The sequence below is a fragment of the Meleagris gallopavo genome, chromosome 1, assembly GCF_905368555.1.
Source record: "Meleagris gallopavo chromosome 1, MGAL_WU_HG_1.1, whole genome shotgun sequence".
In the NCBI taxonomy this organism is placed as follows: domain Eukaryota; kingdom Metazoa; phylum Chordata; class Aves; order Galliformes; family Phasianidae; genus Meleagris; species Meleagris gallopavo.
The window spans coordinates 28,028,479-28,050,770 of NC_139404.1; the positions used below are offsets into that span (position 1 = coordinate 28,028,479).

The 22,292-nt window shown below is 40.0% G+C and overlaps 2 protein-coding genes across 3 annotated transcripts; one reads left to right on the forward strand and one right to left on the reverse strand.

Moving 5' to 3' along the window:
• Positions 1–5,623: 5,623 nt before the first annotated feature.
• DNAJB9 (DnaJ heat shock protein family (Hsp40) member B9) lies at positions 5,624–14,002 on the reverse strand. The gene is made up of 3 exons (XM_085219498.1): positions 13,853–14,002; positions 10,496–10,723; positions 5,624–8,473 (listed from the first exon to the last, which is right to left on the reverse strand). The coding sequence occupies exons 2-3, from the start codon at positions 10,710–10,712 to the stop codon at positions 8,040–8,042; spliced, it is 651 nt and encodes a 216-aa protein (XP_085075624.1). The 5' UTR covers positions 10,713–10,723; positions 13,853–14,002; the 3' UTR covers positions 5,624–8,039.
• Positions 14,001–20,080, forward strand: THAP5 (THAP domain containing 5). 2 transcript variants are annotated; one of them, XM_085219483.1, is made up of 3 exons: positions 14,001–14,232; positions 17,567–17,756; positions 18,581–20,080. In XM_085219483.1, exons 1-3 carry the CDS (start codon positions 14,150–14,152, stop codon positions 19,544–19,546), a joined length of 1,239 nt encoding a protein of 412 aa, XP_085075609.1. In that variant the 5' UTR covers positions 14,001–14,149; the 3' UTR covers positions 19,547–20,080. The 2 variants fall into 2 exon arrangements, with proteins under 2 accessions (XP_085075609.1, XP_085075613.1); XM_085219487.1 differs by lacking the exon at positions 14,001–14,232 and adding an exon at positions 14,239–14,440.
• Positions 20,081–22,292: the final 2,212 nt, after the last annotated feature.

The following is a 22,292-nucleotide window of genomic DNA, read 5'->3' on the forward strand; positions in this document are numbered from 1 at the left end:
GTGACAGTCAGACACATACTGGAAATGATACCTACAGGCATAAATAACGTGTATCCACATGATTTCTGCAGCATGTAAACACAATGATGCAGTAATATTCCCTTTTTCAGAAGCATTCTTCTTAGTACATCAAGACTGCTCACTGGGCACCTGTGATGTTCCGTGACAAATTGCCCATTCTTCACGCTTGGCCATTCTTTATGGCAGGGCCTACCCTTTTTCAAGAATACTGTTACATTTGCAGTTTTCCCACTCAAACCATTTTCAAAACACAGACCAACTGAATTAGCAGTGAAACTAAAGAAGTGAAAATAAACATGTCTCTGAGGGTGGATGGGGGATGTTGTTTGTAGTTGGCTTTTAGTTCTCACTGCTCTAGTCTGTTAGTAATAGGCAATAAATTACTTTAAACTTCCTATGCTGAGTCACTTTTGCCCATTACAGTAATTGTTGAGTGATCTCTCTGTGCTCATCTCAACCCAAGCCTTTTTTTTCCCCACTGTGTTTTCTACCAGTTTTTTTTTAAACAGTGGGACAGAGAGAAAAATGTGGCAGAATTATCTGCTCATCAGCCTGAAACCATCACATTTACCTTCATCACAACAGAAAAAAAGATGTTTCAACAGAAGCACTGCACACACAAGACATGTTTTGTAACACAGCCACAAGTCATTATCTGATGCAGCCTGTTAATTTAACTCTGATTCAGACAGCACCTGATTGAAGCAAACACTGAGTAGAGCCAGAATTAACTCATGATAAGGAGACGTCAGGAGCCAAGAAATCCTTGCAGCTCTGTCTCAGATTATTTACGTAACCACAGGTTACTCAGGTCAGGGCTCAAATGCACAACTGAATTATGAGCATCTAATAAGTGACTGTGTGTCTAAGCAGGGATAACTCATAGTAACAACTTGCATTGCCAGCAAAGGACACATAAGCTAATCTCCATGACTTGGAACTGAGCAGGCACAAGACAGCACTTAGAAATAGTTAAAATTCAAATGACAGAGATAACTTAATGATGTGCCATATGTTGCTTTCGTTAGGTGCCCACAAGTTGAAATTAATCATTGTTTTAAATAGCACAGAACTATCTGTGGAGGTCTGAGTGTCACAGTCACTTCCTTCCATTATCTCATACAGAATCCTGTTCATTTATCAAGTGTAAAACTTCTATTCCCTCAACACAAAAGAGCTTAATAAGAGGAAAGATACCCTTCTCAAGTTAGTCTACACTCACAAACATTTCCTTGTTGTTTTTATTTACTTCAAAGTTATCGTGCAAAGTGTTGATTTAATGTAAATTTGCTCTGCCAGGTCACTTATTTATTTATTTTTATGTGGATAGGTTAAATTTAAACCAGCAGATTTCATGTGAGAGATCATCTGTCAGCACCCATCTGGCTTCCTGCAAGATTGGGTATCATTTGTCCTATCACAGACAGAATAAAAGCTGAAAACCAATATAAAACCCTGTGCTGTTTACTTTACTAACTCAGCAGGATATGGGGAAAGATGGGGAGAAGGAAATCAGGTTGCACTGAAATGGTTTGTACCACTTCATAAAATTTCTTTGGATTGCAATATATTTTTCATATGCACAGACTAAAATGCAAATAGAAACACAGTAACTATAGCAATTGCCAAATAGGAAAAGAAGTAGTACTGGAGCAAAACCCAAGACATTGAAAGGGAAAGAAAATCGGGTGGGGAGGGGTTATATGAGGAAGAGAGAATGTGTTGCTTGATTTTAATAACATTTCTACCAACAAACCACAAGATTTGTGTTTAGTTCCTAGCTGAAGCAAGTTCTACATATGCTCCACCTGCACAGGCAACTATTTTATTTCTTCATACAGAAGCGCTAACATCAGCTTGCTGAATGGATCCTGGCAACACAACTAGCATTCCTCTCTCCACACTGCCTCTCCTTTTGTCTCCAAATCTGAGCTACCAAGAGATGGCAGAACCATCAGCCCTTAGGCAGCTGCGTTAGCTGCCTAACAGGCCAAAGGCCCAGTGTATTTTAAAATTACTTCAGATGTACATACCAGAGCAGAATGACTGAATTGCTTGGATTCATTAGGAAATTTAGGGATAGAGAATCTTCCCTCTCTGCTGGAAATCTGCATGCTCGGCATTAAGATCATGGCATTACAAAGGGTTCTTGTTCATTAGACAGGTGGAGTAACGAGAATACTGCCCCAGGACAAGCATTTTGGATCCACTTTATAATTTAATTGAGTTTTCTGAAGTACCTATTGTTGCGTGACAGAAGAAAAACGTATGTTACTTCTACCCTGCGGACTTCTTCAAATCATTACCTGCATATTCAAAAGTAAAACACTTGTGTGTGCCAGGTGTTGAAGCAAAATGGTGTGAAGTCAAGCGGGACCCTTCAGACAAGGCTCAATTCATCTTTCTTATTTCCCATTTAGCATATTCACCTCTGTGCCAGAGGGAAATGAAGAACAAAGTATAGCAGTATTATCAACAAGTAACAACCTAAAATGTATTTTCTCTCCCTATGACTAGATAAAATTTTGCTAACTAGTAATGCCTAAAGTTTGATCCCTTTCAACCCAGACCACTCTAAGATCATCTAGTTTCAACCCCCCTGCTATGTGCAGAGTTGCCAACCACCAGACCAGGCTGCCCAGAGGCTGCTCCTTGGCAACCTTTTCCAGTGTGTCACCACCCTCTGAGTGAAAAACTTCTTCCTAATATCTAACCTAAATCTCTCCTGTCTTAGTTTGAACCACTTCCCCTTGTCCTATCCACCCATGTAAACAGTCATTCCCACTCCTGTTTATATGCTCCCTTCAAGCACTGGAAGGCCACAATGAGGTCTCCCCAGAGCCTTCTCTTCTCCAAGCTAAACTAGTCCAGTTCTCTCAACCTTTCCTCATACAAGAGGTGCTCCAGCCCTCTGATCATCTTAGTGACCCTCCTCTGGACCTGCTCCAAGAGCTCCATGTCCTTGCTGTACTGGGAGGCCTCACATCTGGACGTAGTACTGCAGATGTACTATGTACTCACAAGAACCAAGCAGAGGGGAACAATCACCTCCCTCTCTGTGCTGGCCACCCCTTTTTTAATGCAGTCCAGAACAGTTGGCCTTCTGGCCTGCAAGTGCACACTGCTGGCTCACATCCAGCTTCTCGTCCATCAGGATCCCCCAACAGCAGGGCTGTTCTCAAGGAGTCCTTCCCCCATTTTGTATAAATACCTGGGATTGCCCAGCCCAAGTGCAACACCTCGCACTTGGCCTTGTTGAATCTCATTAGGTTCACATGGGCCCACTTCTCCAGCTTGTACAAGTCCCTCTTGATGTGTCCCTCTACAGCTTCAGAAAACAGCAATGTTGTTACATTCTGTGTGAATGGTAGATGATCTGGACCGAAAAAAAGTACCTCCATACTCTAGATCAGGCTGAGAATAATGTCCTGCAGCTCATCTATGCTCTGCAATACATCCAGAGTATCCCTGAAATCATGAAGACTCACCTCCATATGCCATCCCCTATGCAGTAAAAATTAATTCTAACAGTATTCCATTCTGCATTGCAGGAAATTCAAATTTTGGAGGATAAGCTGCATCACCAGAGCATGTCACTAGAGTCTTATACAGTTGTCAGTCTTCCCCTGGGTCCAAGACAATCCCCCCAATCCTCTAGTGAACATTAGTCTCCTTGAATCAGTTCAACAGCATGCACAACAGGAGGCACCACACACTCACTAGTCAGACAGCCATGTATAGAGAAAGTCCTTATTCATATATTTTTCTTGTACCTATTGCTGGTCACGACCAGCAACTGAAACAGAAACATGCGTTTTCAGCCTAATTCCTGGAGAAGTACCAGGGTAAAGGTCGCCATCCTCATGCGGTGAGTGCAACGATCCATAAAAAGCTAGGTGAACAGTAACACCAGAACAATCATCACAAATATTTCTTCCAGTTCCTCTGAGTTCAGCCTGTAGCAGCCTCTGCTTCTGACTTTCAGAAGTAACACTATCCACAAGTCCTCAGCTGAGGACTTAGGGCAATACGGTCCCAAAAATACCACACTCGTGATATGTACTATTGACAGAGCTCCTCTACATAGAACTCAATACTGTTTTACCAGTTTTTTCATTTTCTCATCACACCTTTGAGAAGGGCAACATTTTTTGCCAACACAGTCACAACTCAGACTGTCAGCAGATCTCTTAAAAACCAATGAATAGGTATGTCGATCCTGCGTGTGCAGTCATTCTGTGGTTAGTTGTCTGAGAAACACTGCTTGGAGAAGATGGTCCACCATCTTCAGTTAGGGATCCCAAGTCCTGGCAGAACACTGTAGTCAACCCTAGTGATCTAAGCCCCTCAAGAGCATCCTTTGGTGTGCGATTACACTAGGAACTATAAAAGCAGTAACATTTGTTTGTTACCTTTACTTCAAAGTTGCTGAACCAAAAGCCAGTGTTTTAAAAGGTAAGACGCATCATACAAGAAGTTGTTTTCCACAGTGCCAAAGCTTTAGAATTTATCACTTAAAAGCAGTTGTTTAAACTAAACCAGAATCGAGGATGAGTTACAGCCTTAGCTTAGAATTGATGCAGACACACTACAAGTGGCTGTCAGTTGATATCAAAGTTAAGTAGCCACCACAAGAAATACCTAGCCACTGTTTGGTCTCTAAGGCAAAAAAAACTCACATAGGCACCCACACTACATAAGCTAACAGCATGATCGTGTGAATCACTACTAAAGGGCAGGCCAGTCAGGCTCGACCACATCAGCAAACAAAGTCATATGGAGCTCTGAACAGCATTTTTTCTAAAATGAGCTCCACATGTGGAACAGTAATCTACATGAAGCTTTTGCTTCAAATACCAGGAAGAGACAATCTCAATGTGAGCTAAACACAGTCAACTATCCTTTAGCATAAAAACATAACACAGATCTTTCACTGTCTTAAAATACATTCAGTCCTAACAATTTGGTTTTATATCAAGATGGAAGACTTGCTTTTATCCCAGGAAAGCCAGATCTAACAAGATATGGCCCAATGAGACACATTGATTTGGAAGACTTTCAACTCCACCTTCTAAGGATTAGGCCCAGAAAACAAGAACTTTCAAGCAGTTACACAGCTTCTGAATCAACATGACAGCATTCTCAATGCTCCTTCAGAATTTATGCTTTTCAGCAACAACCCATGCCTGTCATACTAATCTCACATAACTCAGCTGAGTAGACAGCACACAAAGCAGGGAAAGATCTCACAGTTCAAGGCAGAGGTTTTCAACTGATATACCTATGGCATCCCAAATGAAAGAAGGATCCTCTTGCACAGGCTCTTCTGCGTGCTTGGTTTACAGACGTAATCCCTAAACTAACCAACTAACTCCAAACACCTCCAAAAAAAAAAAAAAAAAAACAGACCAGAGAGAATTGTCTATTTCTTTCAATTCCAGCTGCTTTTCCCCGCCATCAACATTTTCATTCTTAGTGAAAATGTAGCTGTCAAGATGTTCTTTACAACACATTCCACATAATGCATTTTAATCTGGTTTTAATCAGCTGTAAGAGGAAGGGAAAGAGGGGAGGGAAAAAAAAGAAGTCTTTCACACACAAGCAATTTTCACACATTTAATGTAAGGGCACCCTAATCAAGTTTACAGTACTTCTTGTCTCTACTAGATACTGTGTTTCAAAATTATAATGGGAAAAAAGTGAACAAAATACTAGTTATCTTTAAAGTTTTAAGAACTCAACTATTCAGAGGTGCATATGCATAAACGCCTTCTTAAGAATTACGATTTGTACTTTTCACTCTTATACTAAAAAAATAGTTTTAGCTGGGTCTTTTCACAAGATATCAAAGATGACAAGAATCAATCACTTCAAACTTCTGAAGGTTATATGAGGACTTCCGTTAACAAGGCTACCATGAAGCAAACACTATAAATAGGAAAAGAATGTGCAAGAGCTCCAAGTGAGATGCACAACATATTCTGCAAGCTTGCGCTCCGATAGCCACAAACTGAAGACTGCTGCCTGAGGAAAGCCTGCCTGAATCTCTTCAGTTAGAGTGTACTTAAAACATATCCACCACAGAAAGCTATACAGATAGATAAACACTGGGAGCTTCTGTCCTAACTGTAAAGTTCTCCTTTGGATGTTAACTTTTATGATCAAAGCAAGCAAAAAGGTCAATTTTAGAAGCTATAGGAATTACAGGATGTATTTATTTGTTTTTCCATGACACATAATTAAGAGAACTCGTGTGTCTTTTATTCATGTGACCAAAAAGAACAAACAAAAAAAACAGGTATCTGTGAGAAAGTAATTCAGGTCTTTAAGGTAGTAATTTGTTCATTCTCGTGTCCATGTAGTACGAATCAGACAAACTGACTCATGTGTAGGACTGATGGAGTCAGAAATCTACATGAATTACAATTTTCAGTTCAATCATATTAATTACACAGAGGAAACTAAAACATCTATTTGCACAGAAAGAGTGGAAATAACAGACATTCACATACACCCCAGCATTTTTCCTACTGTAATATTGCACATTCCAACAATGTTGCACAAATTACTGGCTTTTTATAAAGACCATGTATGAGGTATTAGTCCATTAATAAATAAAGAAAAAATATGGAAAAGCACTTAATATAATGCAATAATCCATTCCAAGTATTTAGTGAATGAAAACAGAACAAGTGATAATACGCATCCTCGCGGGAAAGGTTAACATTACTTAGCAAATAGTCAGCTTTCAGTATCAGTTCAAGAAGCAAAGAGTTAAACCTTTCTGATAAAGATCTTAAATTCAAAGCCTACTTATAACACTGCTGTTCAAAAATGCTTATTTTGCTCATGCAATCCATTTGAAAGGTAAACTGAAGTTAATATATATATATATTAAGAGTTTTGTGTTTTTTTTAAGGAGTTTATACTGGTTACAGATTTCCATAGCACTGAAGTTGTTACCTATTAACCTGCTTGTTATCAGACGCCAGCACCACAAAGTATTAGGTGAATATGGGAACTGTAACTTCCAGTTTTACTATTCCTTTATGCCAAGAGTTTACCATTCAAATCGCAAAGCTGAATAATCTCTGCTGACAGGTAATAAATATATCCAAACGCAATCTATTTCTTATTTAGACTGTTCCAGAAACACTAGGAATCTGAAAGTAAGCTTATTTGTTTAAGTTTGCCAAAGCACAAAGGAGAACTTAAGTTCAACAAATGGAACTATGGCAACTACAGTGCACACATGATAATATGAGAAGCAAGACTGTATTCAATATGCTCTTCTGAATCTTAAGAGATATTTGTGTTTTGGAGAGGTGGAGTAGGAAACACACTATGTGCATACACAAACTTGCATACATCAATAGCCCTTAAGCAAGTGAAGGGTTATTCACATCCTCAATCTACATCACTCTCCTAGGTGATGAACAATCTTAACGTATTTATTTTTTTGTTTGCTTTTAAGTTGGAACATACATGCTTTGTTTCTAACAGATTTGCAATGCTGGACAAAGTAGCAAAGACAGTTTTATTTCCGCTGCTATTTTGTGCAAATTGTTGAACTTGTGGACTAAGTCCATATTCAGTAAAAACCACTAGCGAAAATCTGAAAGGCATAATAAAAAAAAAGCAGCACTTCAGAATAAAGTATCACCACTGCTAGAAATCCATGCACCAGTAACTCAAACATTCCTGAATTGGCATAGAAGAATTATATTATATTTCTAAAATTAAAAAAAATATATGATGAATTTACTGAGTGCTTACTAAATTGAAATACAAAATTTCTTCTGTTGCAAGATTATTTATCTCCTCTTTTAAGTAGTTACTGAGGCGTTTAGCTCTTAATTGCATGTTGTTTCTATTCTGAGAATTAGTTCCATCTATAATTTCTTTATAGCAGTTAAGTGTTTTTAAGAACACACAGTTCAAAGATCTCTTTCCATATTAGCACACAACCAAGAAGAATTATGGAGGCATTGAAAGAAGAGATGAAAAGAAAGGAAACATTATTGCCCAGAACAGTCTGTGTATGTAGTAACCATGTTTCCTCGCCTCTGAGTGACAGTCCTGCAGTGCTTGCTGGATCCATGGAACCTGTTATCAGTTCGCACTGCATGTCGGTGTGCATTCTCAAAGTCACTAAAAGAAAACATCTTTTCCATATTTTCAAACACATCATCAAAGAGTCCACCTCCAAAGGAGAACTCCTGGAAAGAACGTCTTTGCCGATTGTGAGCTTCCCGATGACTTCGGAAGTGATTTTCAAAGTGCTTTTTCGACCGTGAGTATTGACTGAAGAGGTCATAGTCTTTGAACAGATCATCGAAGTTGAAGTTAAATGACGACTGATGAAACGGGCTTCCATTATTTCCTTGTCCTCCGTGACGGCCAAATTGATCATATTCTCTTCGTTTATTCTCATCTGATAATGTTTCATAAGCTATTTCCAATTTAAAAGAAAAAGTTAGAAAATGTCAATTGCATGCACATGAAGACTAGAACCATACAAATACACAGAACAGCCTTTCCCCACTCCTGCAATGAGATATTCTCCAAGCTAGACTTCAATTGAATGCTCAAGTCCAATCAAGATTAATATTAAACTTCTCACAATCCAAAAATCAGCTGTTTCAAATTAACTACAGCTATTTACTTATAATAATAGTTACACTCCGAAGGCAGATCACAGCCTCAAAATTTTTAATTCACATAACACTGTTTAGCTAGCAATAAAGATTATTGCTTATATTTGAAAGAAGACAGCAGCAAGATGTGTCGATGCAAAAGACTGAAGGTACAAGGATGTGTTAGGAACTCTCCCTAAACAAGTAAATTGCCTGCTGCATTCTCATCACAGAAACAGTGCAGTGTCTGCAAAGCTATTTGCAGGCAGACAGTAAGCTCCAGCTATGCTGGACTTAGAATTAAATGATAAGCTAAACATTAAGGGCAAAAAATAAAATAAAGGAAATGGATTACCTATTTGTCTAAACTCTTAGCATTTCAGAAGTCTATCAATAAACCCAGATTTTTGATTGGGTATTATCAAAACGGAATTAGGTTTCCATCTGTTCCTTGGTCCAAAACTACAGCTACAGCTGTTTCAAGGCAGAAACTGACATATAAAATACTCCTTGTAATTAGAATATGCATTTGGAGCGCTACCACTTTCTTACCTGTCAATGGTTTCTCAATTTTTCTACACAGCTCAACACATACTTAGAACTCCCACTTCCTCCTTTAGCACAGCTAACAGCTGCAGTTTCTAAAAAGACCACCCGTTCTTCTGACTACATTATTACCCTTCTTTCAAAGTAACTGTTCTGTAGACAGGAAGATAAAGCTCAGAGTTGAGACAAACACACAAGATGGATGAATGTGATACTATGGGGAGCATAAGCGAGAACATCTTATTCTTCAGCAAACCTTGTCATGTTCTTGGTTATTCACTTCCATTAATATATTTTCATCACAGAACACTCATGAAAGATGCATTCTTAGGATAGTTCAGGTTGGAAGTGACCTCTAGTTTACTGCTTTGCTCAATTAAGTCAGTTATGAGATCAGCCTACTTCCTCAGAGCTTTATCCTCTCATTCCTGAAACGTCTGCAAGGATTGAATGCACAAAGAAACTGTCTAGGCAACCTGTTCCACTCGTTGCTCACCCCCTAGGCAAAGAAAGTTTTGCCTTATAGCCGCAATGAAACTCTTGTGCCTGATGTCTCTTGTATTTCCACAACGAGCCACGAAAGAGCTTTTCTGAAGGTTTTTTTGTTTGTTTCTCCTTGAAGCCCTCATAATCCTGAGCTGGATCTTATCAGGCAGATCAAAGGTACAGTCACTGAAGTAAACTCCCAGGGCTAAAGTCGTCCTACTCCCACGTATTTTTGTGAGAAGAGACTTCAGCCTAGCAATTCAACAGGCAGACATGCGTGAACTGCTTAAGAGGCCTGCCTACGTTCAAAAACAGACACAAGTCCAACACTGACATGTGACATTTGCCACCACAAAAGTAGAAATAAAAATATATACATTTTTCTTATCTTATACTGTAAAAGCAGTATACTTAAGTTAATGTATTTGTTCATAGATGTAATTATAGAATAGAATAACAGAACAGCTTATGTTGGAAGGACCTCAAGGATCACCCAGTTCCAATCCCTTGCCATGGGTGGGCTGCTACCCACTAGATCTACGCCTAGAATCCCATCCAGCCTGGCCTTGAACACCTCCAGAGATGGGACATCCACAGTTTTCTGGGCGACCTCTTCCAGTGCCTTACCACCCTCTCAGTTAAAAACAAACAAACAAACAAAAAACTGCCATACCATCTAACCTAGATCTCCCCCTCTTACAATTTAAAACCACTGCCCCTCTGTCCTATCACCATCTGCCCACATAAAAAGTCAATATACAAGCCATGTGTCCAATTATTTTAAGATTAAGGTACGTATACATTACCTTCAGCAATTTCTCTAAATTTTGCTTCCGCACCAGGACTCTTATTTTTATCTGGGTGATATTTCATCGCCAGTTTGTGAAATGCCTTCTTGATCTGGCGGTCAGATGCATTTTTTGGAACTCCTAAAATATCGTAATAGCTCTCTGTAGCCAGTATTAGCTCAGTTATCATCAAAATGCAGAGAGCAAATGTGAAGATAGATTGCGTAGTTGCCATTTCTGTGGTTTCTAGAAAGAAAAAATAAACATACTTGAAGAAGTTATTTCAGGTTCACAGCAACTTAAAGAAAAGGTACAGCTATAAGCTGAAAGAGTACGACGTGTATTTTTCATGAGTCACTCTGACAGATATGTAAACAAGTTTTTTTACTCACGTTAAAAAGTCCCATCCTTTAGCTTTATAATCAAAGAATACGCAAATGGAAATCCTGCAAATTCATATTCCACATCTATCACAGACTACTGCTATTTTTTTTTTTTTTTTTAAAACATTACCCATGCATTACCTCACCAACTAGAAATTGGACTATGAATTCACGATGCCTTTCACTACACAACAAACAGTTTATGCTGACATACCTGGACTAACTTTAAAATAAATCTTGAGTTCTAGGATCATAAACACAGTTGCTCTAAATTAGAGTGCAATTTTCAAAATACACTGAATACACTGGCAGAACGATTCACTGATGAACTTGAGCAACAATAAGAATCTGAAAACACAGCAGGACTAAAAATCAACTTTCAGATACAGGAAACCAAGATTGTTAGACACTAATGCTCAACTTCAGGTCATTTAACTGGTCTAAGTTGAACACGATAAAAGCAGAACACTCATCTGGAGTACAGAGTTCAGACAAGTAGGAAACTTCTTCCACTGCTTACAATAGGCTGGACTTAATTTGTTTTCATATTAGACTGTGCTTGAAATAAAAACACCTATCAAACCTCTGATATAAAGGAATTTATCTGATAAATATCACTGTATATAGTAAGTTTACACACCCAATTCTCAGTGCATTAACTGAACTCAAAAAGCAGTTCTCTACACAAGGCAAAATATGGTGCCATTTCCTGAAAGTTTAATAAGCAAATCTTACAGTCTGAGCATCATGAAAGCCAGCATATTTTAACCTTAGCTGGTACACAACCCAACCATTTGTTCTTCAAAGGTTTTTAACAATGAGTATCAGGTAAATGAGACAACTGAATCTTTAAACAGGAAGTCCAAACCCTCTAAACTAAATTCATATAAAAGCACAAAAAATGTCAAAAAACACATTTCTAAGAGATAAGTCAAGGGGCTAAAATGAACGTAGTGAGGTCAGAGCAAAAAGCTCATACAAGATTAACATACCCATGCCCTCTTAAGCATTTATTTGGCTAGCAGCCTGCATGATATCAAGTGTTATGGAGTAGCAGTCGGAACAAATTTTATTTTCATCAGTATATCTAGACACCAAATGGACAGTTCTTCGCCACATTCCTCTTGCATGACACCAGATAGATCTTCAGCACAAGAAGCTTCCCACATTTTTCCACATTATTCTTTCCCACCAGTTCACTCATCTGAAACTTTCCTACCTGGACACCAAGACCTACACATGCATCCATCCCTCTCCACCTTCTGTGCTTTCCTTCTGCTTTGCACATACAGATTTTTGTCTTCTTAACATGCCAGAGACTAATTATGAATGCAGAGACCAATTACGTATGCACAATGTGAGGAATATGAGGAAACAAAGACATTCTGCTCCATTCTCCTGGAATGGCAGGGAGGTGACTAACCTCCCTGCTTCTACTAAACACTAAATGGAGCTGAAGAGTTGTCTACTTCCTTCATTAAAAGGTAGAACCCATGTTTTTCAGTCTGAGAACACCAAGTCACTCACCAGAGTTCTTTGCTCTGCACAAACCTCACCATTTATATTACTCTTTATAAGAATTATACTTAGGTTTCTCTTTCAGTACAATTTTACTTTAGGATTTTGGCAATGCAGTTCTATGCTCCATCACTCCTAGTTCTACTTAAATTTCTAAGGATTTTCTACCCCATCAATTTGTAAAGTCAATCAAAAAGTGAGGTATTTCTTTGCGTTCAAAAAGAAGCTGTTTAAAACCTCTCAAATCTTTTAAGCCAGAAAGAAAAAGAGAGGCTCAAATGAAGCGATAAAACAAATGAAAATCAAATATAAATGGAACTCAAATGTAAGCAGCGTTTTATCCTAACTCTTGTATTTAGGTAACATATTTTGAATTAATCAAAGATATTGGATTTCCTTCCCCAGATAACAGCTGTTTGATATGCAGTCAGCATCTCAGTGGTGCTATTGCCAATTAAGACAAAAGTAAAGGCCAGGTTTGACTTCCCATGCCCATCAACCCCAACTATCTTCACAACTGCTTTCATAACGAAGTCTCTTTAAAATACTTACTCAGCATGTTTCTTCTCCCTCAGCTTCCCCAGCGAAGGGAAAAGTTTCACTTTCTAGGCTTTCTCCAATAATTATGAATTCTCAAATAGGTTCTGCACGCTGCCTGGCATTAAGCTTATTCGACAGAACAGCCCCCCACAGCTACAGCGCAGAACGCTGTTAGGAGCCAGATTTTATTTGGGTACATCTAGCAACAAAGTGGGAGATTTTATGAACACAGATTAAGCACTTCACTCTATTAGATAAGTAATTACAGATCTCAACTGCTACTCAGCTCGGTATAAAAAGCACAGTAACATCTATCAGAAGCACTGCAGAAATGACAGTGCTCAGTTGGTTATCAGTTTATCAGCAGTGCGGGCTTCATCCAGGCACGGCAGGCAACGTTTGTCACACGCAGAAAACAGAGCAGCCCCTTCCACCTCGCAATGCCAGCTCCCCGTTTACTTGAACGTTCGTCAAGTCTCGCACGCTCACAAACCCCACACAACATCGCTCTGACTACGTATAGTGCGAGTTTCATTTCGCATTACTACCTTCGCAAGCGACTTGTTACCGGCAAGAAAGTTCCCCAAGTTTCCCGATGGCTGCTATTAGGAGTAACGCGATGATTCGGCCCGCCCCGCGGCCAGCACAGCCCCCCTGCAGCCCACCGGGATCGGCTTCTCTCCGCCTCACCCCCCCCGCAGGCAGACCCGGGAGCTGAGGGGAACAGAGCCCGGCGGGACGCTGCCCGAAGCCAGGCTACAGCGGGCGGGCCTACCGAGGAGCTGCAGCCCAGAGGAGCGAACAAATCCACCGCAGGAGGCCCAGCGACCCCGCGCCGCCCCCTCAGCGCCTCGTAACCCCTATGCTCCCTCCGCGCACCGCCACTCGCTTCGCCTGTTCCCAGCCCTCCGGCGGCAGCCCCGCCGCCCCTCACCTCACTTCGCCTCAGCGCCGCCCGCACTGAGGCCGCTGCCCCGCGGCGTCTCGCGCCACTCCCGCCCAACAGCCGCCAGCGCGCGCGCGCAGTGCGTCCGTCCGCACCCCGCCGGCCGTTCCTACACGAAGCGCTGCGCCATTGGTCCGCCGGCGCCACGTGACGCGGGGCCCTCGCCGGGCGGGGCGTCCCCCAGCACGAGGGGCGGGAGCGGTGGCCGTCGTCCCCGTGACCGCCGCCCCCGGCGCCCCCGCCGCCTCTGCACGGACGGTTCCGGGCCGCTCCGGCCGCGCCGCCATGCCGCGGTATTGTGCCGCATCCTGCTGCAAGAACCGCGGAGGGCAGAGCGCCAGGGACCAGCGCAAGCTCAGCTTCTACCCGTGAGTGAGCGCGCAGGGGGACGGGGATCGTCGAGCCGCCCCCGGAGGTGGCGAACTGTGGGTGGGCAGCGCCGGGTGAGGCCCGGCCCTCGGGAGAGCGAGAAACCGAGCGGGGCCGGGACTGCGGGAGGCGACGCTCGTACTTACAGACTGGGGCTGAAAGGATGAGGAGAAGGTGTCGAAGTGCCATCTGCGCCGCCGCCGCGCGGTTCGTCTCTCCTCGCGCTGGGGATGCTTCGACGGGAGCCGCGATGCCGGAGGCGTAGGCTGGGAGGGGGGGGAGCTGGGGGCAGCCCCGAGCCCGGCTGCGTGCGAGCGCAGAGAGCGCGTCCTGTCCTTCGCGGGAAGCGTCACCACTAGAATCGATGTCTGGTCTGCGCTGCAGGCAGGAGCCTTGGTGGGCGGATAGAGGCCGCTGGGCTGCCTGCCGGCTCACCAGCCTGCTTATCAAAACAACTCCGCGCTGGTGTCGGTCCCAGAGCTCAGCGCACCGGCGTCAGCCCTGGAGGAAGAGGGGGGGTGTAGCAAAATGTTGGTGTGTTTCTGCTGAAGAAAAGCGCAGTGAGAAGCTGTTTGTATGGAGAATTGTCTAGCATTTAAAAAATATCGATTGAGGAATCGATTTCACAGTCAACTGGAAAAATTTGTTTTGATATGACACTCTTAAGTTTTAGAATATCCCAAGTTGGAAGGGATTCATAGGAATGATCGAGTCTGACTGTTGGCTCCACACAGGACCACCCAAGAATCAGAGTATATATTTAACAGTGTTGTCCAGACACTTCGTGAACTCTGGCAGTCCAGTGCCGTGATTACTGCCCTGGGCACAGCCTGTTCCATGCCCTCCTCCCTGTGGTGAAGAACCTTTTCCTAATCCCCAAACTGAGCCTCCTCTGATGCAGCACCATGCTGTTCCATTGAGCCCTGTGCTGTCACAGAGAGCAGAGATCAGCACCTGCCCCTCTGCTCCCTTCCTGAGGAAGCTGTTGGTTGTCATGAGGCCTCCCCTCAGTCTGCTCTTCTCTGGGCTGAAGAAACCTAAGCATACTGTTGATTCATGTTCAACTTGCTGTCAACAAAGACTACCCAGTCTCTTTCAGCAGGGCTACTTTAAACTAATTCAGGGTCTGCTGCGATAGAGTAAGGAGAAATGGTTTCAAGCTTATGGAAGGTAGATTTAAGTTAGATATAAGGAAAAAGTCTTCTACAGTGAGGGTGGTGAGGCAATGGAACACATTGCCCAGAGATGTGGAGGAGGCCCCATCCTTGAAGACTTTCAAGGCAAGGCTGGACCAGGCCCTGGGCAACCTGTGGTGTCCCTGTTCATTGCAGGGGAGCTGGACTAGATGACCTTTAAAGGTCCCTTCCAACTTTAAGGATTCTATGATTCTGACTTTTAAGTTTGCTGCAGTCATTGTTATTCCAGGACGAGGAGGGCCATGTAGGAATACCCACAGGAAGACAGCTTTGAAAAGGGCTTTAGTTTCAATTGAAGGAAACTACGTAATCTTGAACGTATATAGCACGTGATCCAGCAGTACATGTTATCACCATAAAATGATCATGAAAATGAGTGGAAATAAATTATTCATATTGCTTTAGGGAATGTGAGTGCTACATGGATAATCAAAACAAGTCTGAGTTATGGTACATATTTGTATTCAAAGGTATGCCATCAATATAAAGATTATTTCAAATACACAGCTGTTTTATGCAGCCATTGAATTGTGCTGTGTTATGAGTAACACAGTCCTGCGGAAGAGGTGCTGAGACTCATTCACAATAGAGAACAGGTCCTGATGATGGGGCAAGGAGGCATTGAGAGTAAGAGCAAGTTCTGGTAAAGTTACTCTTTGACTAAAATAACAAGTTTTGCTGCCAGACCTCATCTCTCACTGCAGGTTTTTTGTTTGTTTGTTTCTCGATCTGAAGCTGCCTGATGGTGCAGAAGGCAGTGGGTGCTGTGTTGCTACGGTTCTGGCAAAGGAATCAAACACTCTCAAGGCGTTCTTGAGAGGCTGTGCTTGGTGGTAGTTCAGTAGAAAGACGACATCCTCTTTCTGAGAAACTTGTTTGGACTATGTAGAACCATCCCAGGCTAAGCTCTGATACTTATGAGACATGCTGTGTAATGTATGTTGTGTTGCTACGGGGTGCACACAATCTAAGCAGACTGAATTTGAAAAGACTGAGCCTCTCACCTGTCCTTGAGAGGTTATCTTGGTTTTGCTAGCATTGTTCTGTGCATTCCTGCATATACTCTGAGCCAAATGGATCATCAGTTTGCTCTCTGTTCTTGGTAACTTGGAAATTAAAATGGCAACAAATATCAAAGATGGGCTAAGAGTTGAAGAACTGCACATTTATCCCGTAAATCTGGTCTAGTGTCTAGCAATCCTGCCCACGGCTCATAGTGGTCTGGATGTTTGTATTGCCATTACCATAATAACTTGGCTTTTCATGCATCATAACAAGCATTTAGTTTCTCTTTAACTTTTGTGTATTGCTATTCATTGAGTTAACTACACATCTTTGCTCACTTTGTTTTAATTTAGTTCTCTTTCCCACATAATTTGAATGATTGCATATACTTTCAAAATCAATTTTATATACATATTTCAATAACACTGTATAGTCTTCATTTCCAAGTAGGCTAGATGGTTGCAAAGCTAGTTATGGATTACACAACATTGGGTACTGAACACTGTGAGAAAGCTTAAATTCTGAAACAACATGGAGAAATGTTTCGTTTCGGTGTGTATTAATGTGTTTAATGAAAGTTAAATCCTGCAGTGGAAATATTATTCACATTCCTAAGTGATTCAGCAGTCATAAGTATGATGTATACTAAGTGGTACTTTGTTAAATTAAAAAAAAAAAGTTTTTGATGCTTAATTAGTATAGTAAGATTAAAAAAATAAAAGCTCCATAAATAGTATTATTAGAGTAAGGACTAGACCTTAGATTTTCTTAATGAAATGAGTATTTCCTGACATCAGGAGAACTTTCTGAGCAAGCATTACAGAGTTAAGAGTTCTGAACACATTGGCCTAAAGGTCTGAAGTCCTTGACCAGAAGAAATCAATAGAAATTCTGCTGGACTCTTGAGCTGATATCCACCAGAAATCGTTTGGTTGAATAGTGGATTAACATGTAAGTGACAGTATTTTCTGAGAGAGGGAGGAGATGGATTAAAATGAAAAAGAAAGGAATTGAATTCCCTGAAAGGAATTCAAATAAGGAAGGAAGGACAGCCTTTGTTTTCTTTTAACATAAAGAAATTTCTAAAAAAATAACAGTTGTTTGCTTCCCCCTCCCCACTGTTTTAAAAAAGATTTCCACTTCATGATAAAGAGAGACTTGAGAAATGGTTGCGGAATATGAAACGCGATGCGTGGACTCCAAGTAAACACCAGCTTCTGTGCAGTGATCATTTTACCCCTGATTCCCTTGATGTGCGATGGGGTATAAGATACTTGAAACATACAGCTGTACCAACAATTTTCTCTTCCCCGGATGACGAGGTAATGTTTTCCTATCTTTTTTACAATACTAGAAATCTAACCAACTGTTTATGCAAGAATATGTTCTAGTTATCTTTAATATAATCATGATTTATTTTAAAAATAAAAATCTCTCCATCAAAATATTTTGTTAATGAAACTGACACAAAACTAGCATGTAATTCCATAGTGTAAAGGAAAAACAGCTGCTTTCACTAGAGGTTCAGTATTGTTTTATAACTGGAAATTGAAGAAATATTTCCTTAAGGAAGAAAATAATTTCCTATGAGAATATTATCAATATCTTTTTACTGTGCAATTATTTTTTATAATGGAATGCTCTTTTAAAGCCTTCTATTAACAAACTATATGTAATTACTGATTACAGAATATTTTATTTTCAAACTGCATGTTTCTTATTCCTGTTAATAGCCTCTCAAGCACTTGTAGGCTACTAAAGATATGCTACAAAGGCTGTTCCATCTGTCCTGTCACAGAGCTGTGAAAAAATACACTGAATATTTTTGTTTCAGTGACTGTCATCAGAAAGCTTGTTTGGATACTGATCTTTAATCATGTACTGATATAGTTTACTGCTCTGTGAGTTTTTATCTTTTTATTTTTTTCTGCTATTGATGAGTTCTCCCTTAGATAGGCTGCCTGACTAAAAAATAGTTGCTGAAACAACTTTGTTGCACCTTTAAAGCAATAATTTTGTACTGTGGATCTTTAATATGCATGTATTTAATACAGTGCTTCAGTTGTAATAAGGAATGTTAATCAGTCTCGGGTGTTTTTCTAGTTACATGGTGTAATTTTTTGTGATTTTTTTTTTTCTCCTTCAGGTAAAAGACTCTTCTCAAAACAGCCCACAAGAGATAAAGAGAGAAGCCCTGGAAGAAACTACTAAAAATGTTGAGTCTAAGAAGGTACCCTTATCACTTGGACTTTGTACACCAAAGAAAAGTTCTGTAACTGCAGAAGACCCAGATAAAAAAGAAGAAATTTGCTCAACTGTATTGAGTAAATCTTTACAAGTACAGAAACTACAACTTGAAAACAGAGAAGACTTTGAAACAGACAGTATCATTCTTGGTAATTCATCTCAGCAGCATATACATCAACCTGAGCCTGTTTTAATGGCAGCAGCAGTCCAGAATGTGGAAGCTACTGATGTTCATGCTTCTGTAGAAGTTCCAGTAAACTGTACAGCTACAGTCTTGCAATTTTCAGACCCTGACTACTTGAATTCGTCTGTGAAACTGAAAAATACTTTGGGTTCAATTACTGACTATTCACTTGAAAATCCAAACTCTCATGTTGTAGGCTGTTCTGTTGAAGTGCAACCAACAACTGAAAATGCAGTTTTGGTCAGTACAGTCACACAAACTTTTGAACAACTCAATGGAAGTGAGGAATCTGTCATTGCTATCATTGTACCAGCTGAGAATCCGAAAGAGCCTGAAATAATAAACAGATCTTTCTTGCCTATTAAACAAGAATTTCTTGACACAGAAGAAGCAGAAACAGATAATTCTCTGCATATGAATGCATATAATGGAATTGAAATATTACAAACTGAGCACTCATACTGCAAACAAGACATAGACAGAGAGCATCTCTGGCAAAAAATTTCAAAGCTCCACTCTAAGATAACTCTACTTGAAATGCAGGAGGTAAAAACTTTGGGGAGACTCAGGTCCTTGGAAGCTCTTATTGGACAATTAAAGCAAGAAAACCTGCTTTCTGAAGAAAAGCTCAAGATTGTAGAAAACTGCTTCACAACACTCGAAGTGACTATGATACAGTAAAGGCTTTGAATGGTTGTTCTTAAGTATCTTTTTAGCTTCTCTGACTGTCCTTTTGTACAAATTAACTTTTGTTTCAGTCATGATATTTTAAGTATTTAATGCAAACTGTGTGAACAGCAAATGTTCTTTAAAATGTTACATCAACCTCTGCAAATCTTAGCTGGTAGACAGTTGCCCATAAAACGTGACTTGCAAGTGAGTTTTAAAAGAAAAACGAAGCCTGTCTCGTTAAAGTGTATGAGGTGAATAAGTAAAAATGAGTCAAGCTTTTCCAGGTGAGGCTTCCCTGAGACATGCAAGTTTTGCATTTGGGACAGTAGCGTTAGAATGGATTTCCATAACTGTGTAGAATGGACAGTTATGAAGCAGTTGTTTAAACAAGAAAAAATTGTCCTGATTCTCTTTCACATGAGTAAAGAGGTATGTATTACACATTGTCCAGTGGAGCTACCATTATTCTTCAGTCTTTTGTCCATCTAGTGTTCATTGATAACTTTTGTATACTTTGACCCTATTAAATTTTTCTTCAATAAATCCTGTGTCCTTTCATTTTATTTAGTTTTGTTTTGTTGGTATTTTTTTAGTATTATTAGAATGAACAGTTCTTTCTCCTCTTTTTGGAATGTTGGAATATTCTACTTAAATGGAAGGAATTGTCTTAAAATAGTGACTGTTTTATAATTAAAAGGAAAGTTGTAAATATTCAGTGAGTGCTATCTGCTCAGCTTTGATTGTCGTGCAACCCAATGCGTAAATTCATAGATCCTTAATAATACACTGAAAAAAACAATATTTTGCACAGCAAATTGCTGTAAAATAGCAGTGCACTATTTTTCTGTAACTTATTCTTTGAAAAATTAATTATGAGATTAAAAATTTGGTCCACTTTATTGATACTATGAATTGTTTCTGGTGCACAGGACATGAATGTGTGGAAATATACTGATAATCTATTTTGAGGGAGATGAATTTTCTTAAATATTTACTGCTTATTCTGTCAGCATGCCAACCCTTAAGACTTAGAATTTTGATGTGCAATGATTAGAGTTCTTCAGGGACTTCTAGGTACTTTCCTATACTCAGATGTCCTCACCCAACACCAATTCAGTGTAGGACTGGATCTAATGTGTTCCTCTGCAGTTAATTGGCTGCGTTCCCTGTCAGATGCATTCTGCATCTGGGGAATTTTTTTTAATTAAGTAGTTGAGGATCAAGCAGCATGACTTACAAATCTTGACAAAACTAGTCAAATTTCAGAAAAATTCCCAGTATTAATACTAAGAATGCTATTTGTGGCATAGGTATCTTTAAAGTTGGGGGGAAAAGGAAAGATTTTCCTTTTTTTAGGGAGTTTATTGGGGATAGCAGAAAAGTTCCATACTTTTAGAAGCACTCACCAAACCTACAAATTTCTCCTTTGTAGGGTGGTTTGAACCAATGGTACCTGGGCCCTCTGCATACAACTTTTTATGCCAGATAGGCTCAGGTGAGAAAAGCTAGATGTAGGCCTTTACCTGTTACCTAAATGCTACCAAAAGTAACTGCTGCTATTTTAACAAGCAGGATATTATTTGCTTTATTTTTCAATGGTCTTTTTTTAAAAGGTATTTAACATTAGAATAGATGTTAAATAGCATAACATTCTATTAACCTTGTGTTCTCAAGCAGGACTTTACATATCTAGGTTAAAATTTACCAGTTTTCCTTAATCCTGAATTTTCTGCCTTGTTCTCTGTGTCAGATCATGGTGCATCTCATCTAAGTTTGTGATTTCTGCAGCAGGAGCCAGCATTGCATATTTAATTTAGAATAAATAAAGACAGAGATTGAAAACGATTTTGTATGCAGCCTTTCTCAGGGCAGTCCTGTGGTGATAGAGCCTGAACCACCACAAAACAGCGTGCGGCTTGAAGGAAAACCAGAATCAGGACTGTTTTGTAAATCACCGTTGCAAATTAACTCTGATAAATTATTTTGGGCAAAGAACTTTGTATATTTTGAAATGAATTTAGTATTATAGCTGGCTTTGTTTGCTTACAGGAAAAGATAGCTAGGGGCTTAGCTTCAGCAGTACGCTGACACTGACTTACTCAAGCTAATCATTATAAATGTGCTACATGTACTATGTTGAATAGTCACACATCACTAGTTAAATGCTAGGTGCATGTCTTGTTCTCAGTGTCTCCTAATCATAAAGCTGTATAAATTTTTCTACTAAACTTCATGTACTTTCAAAGGAGCTATATTATTCCTTGAGATCTTAACTGGTATCATATTAGTAGATTGAATCATTAAAACTTCTATAATGTATCAAACTTATCTTGATCACAATCATCTTACTTACCTTTTTGATAACTTTACATTTTTTATCTTGACTACCTGTTTTCACTGATGTAATTACTTTGACATTTCCAAATTTAACATGTCAACTATTTAATATATCTTTTGAACTTTTAAGCTGTATTTGTTTTCTTGTGGCTACTGCAGGAATTTGGCATTTGGCTTCCTCTTACACCCTCATTTAAATTCCACCAGTCCTATTAAACTAACAGATGAGCAGTATATCTCCATATGGAATCAACCGATGCCCATTCTTCCTAGTTTTTCATTTTCTTTACAAAGTGGATTGTGAAGTTTTATTTAACTCAGTCTGAATAGTAGAGTTACAGGGGTTATTTTCTTTCTGGCAGACTAATGAGTATCTGGGATTTCTTGCATCAGTAGTGACTGCAGTCTTCCATGCTTC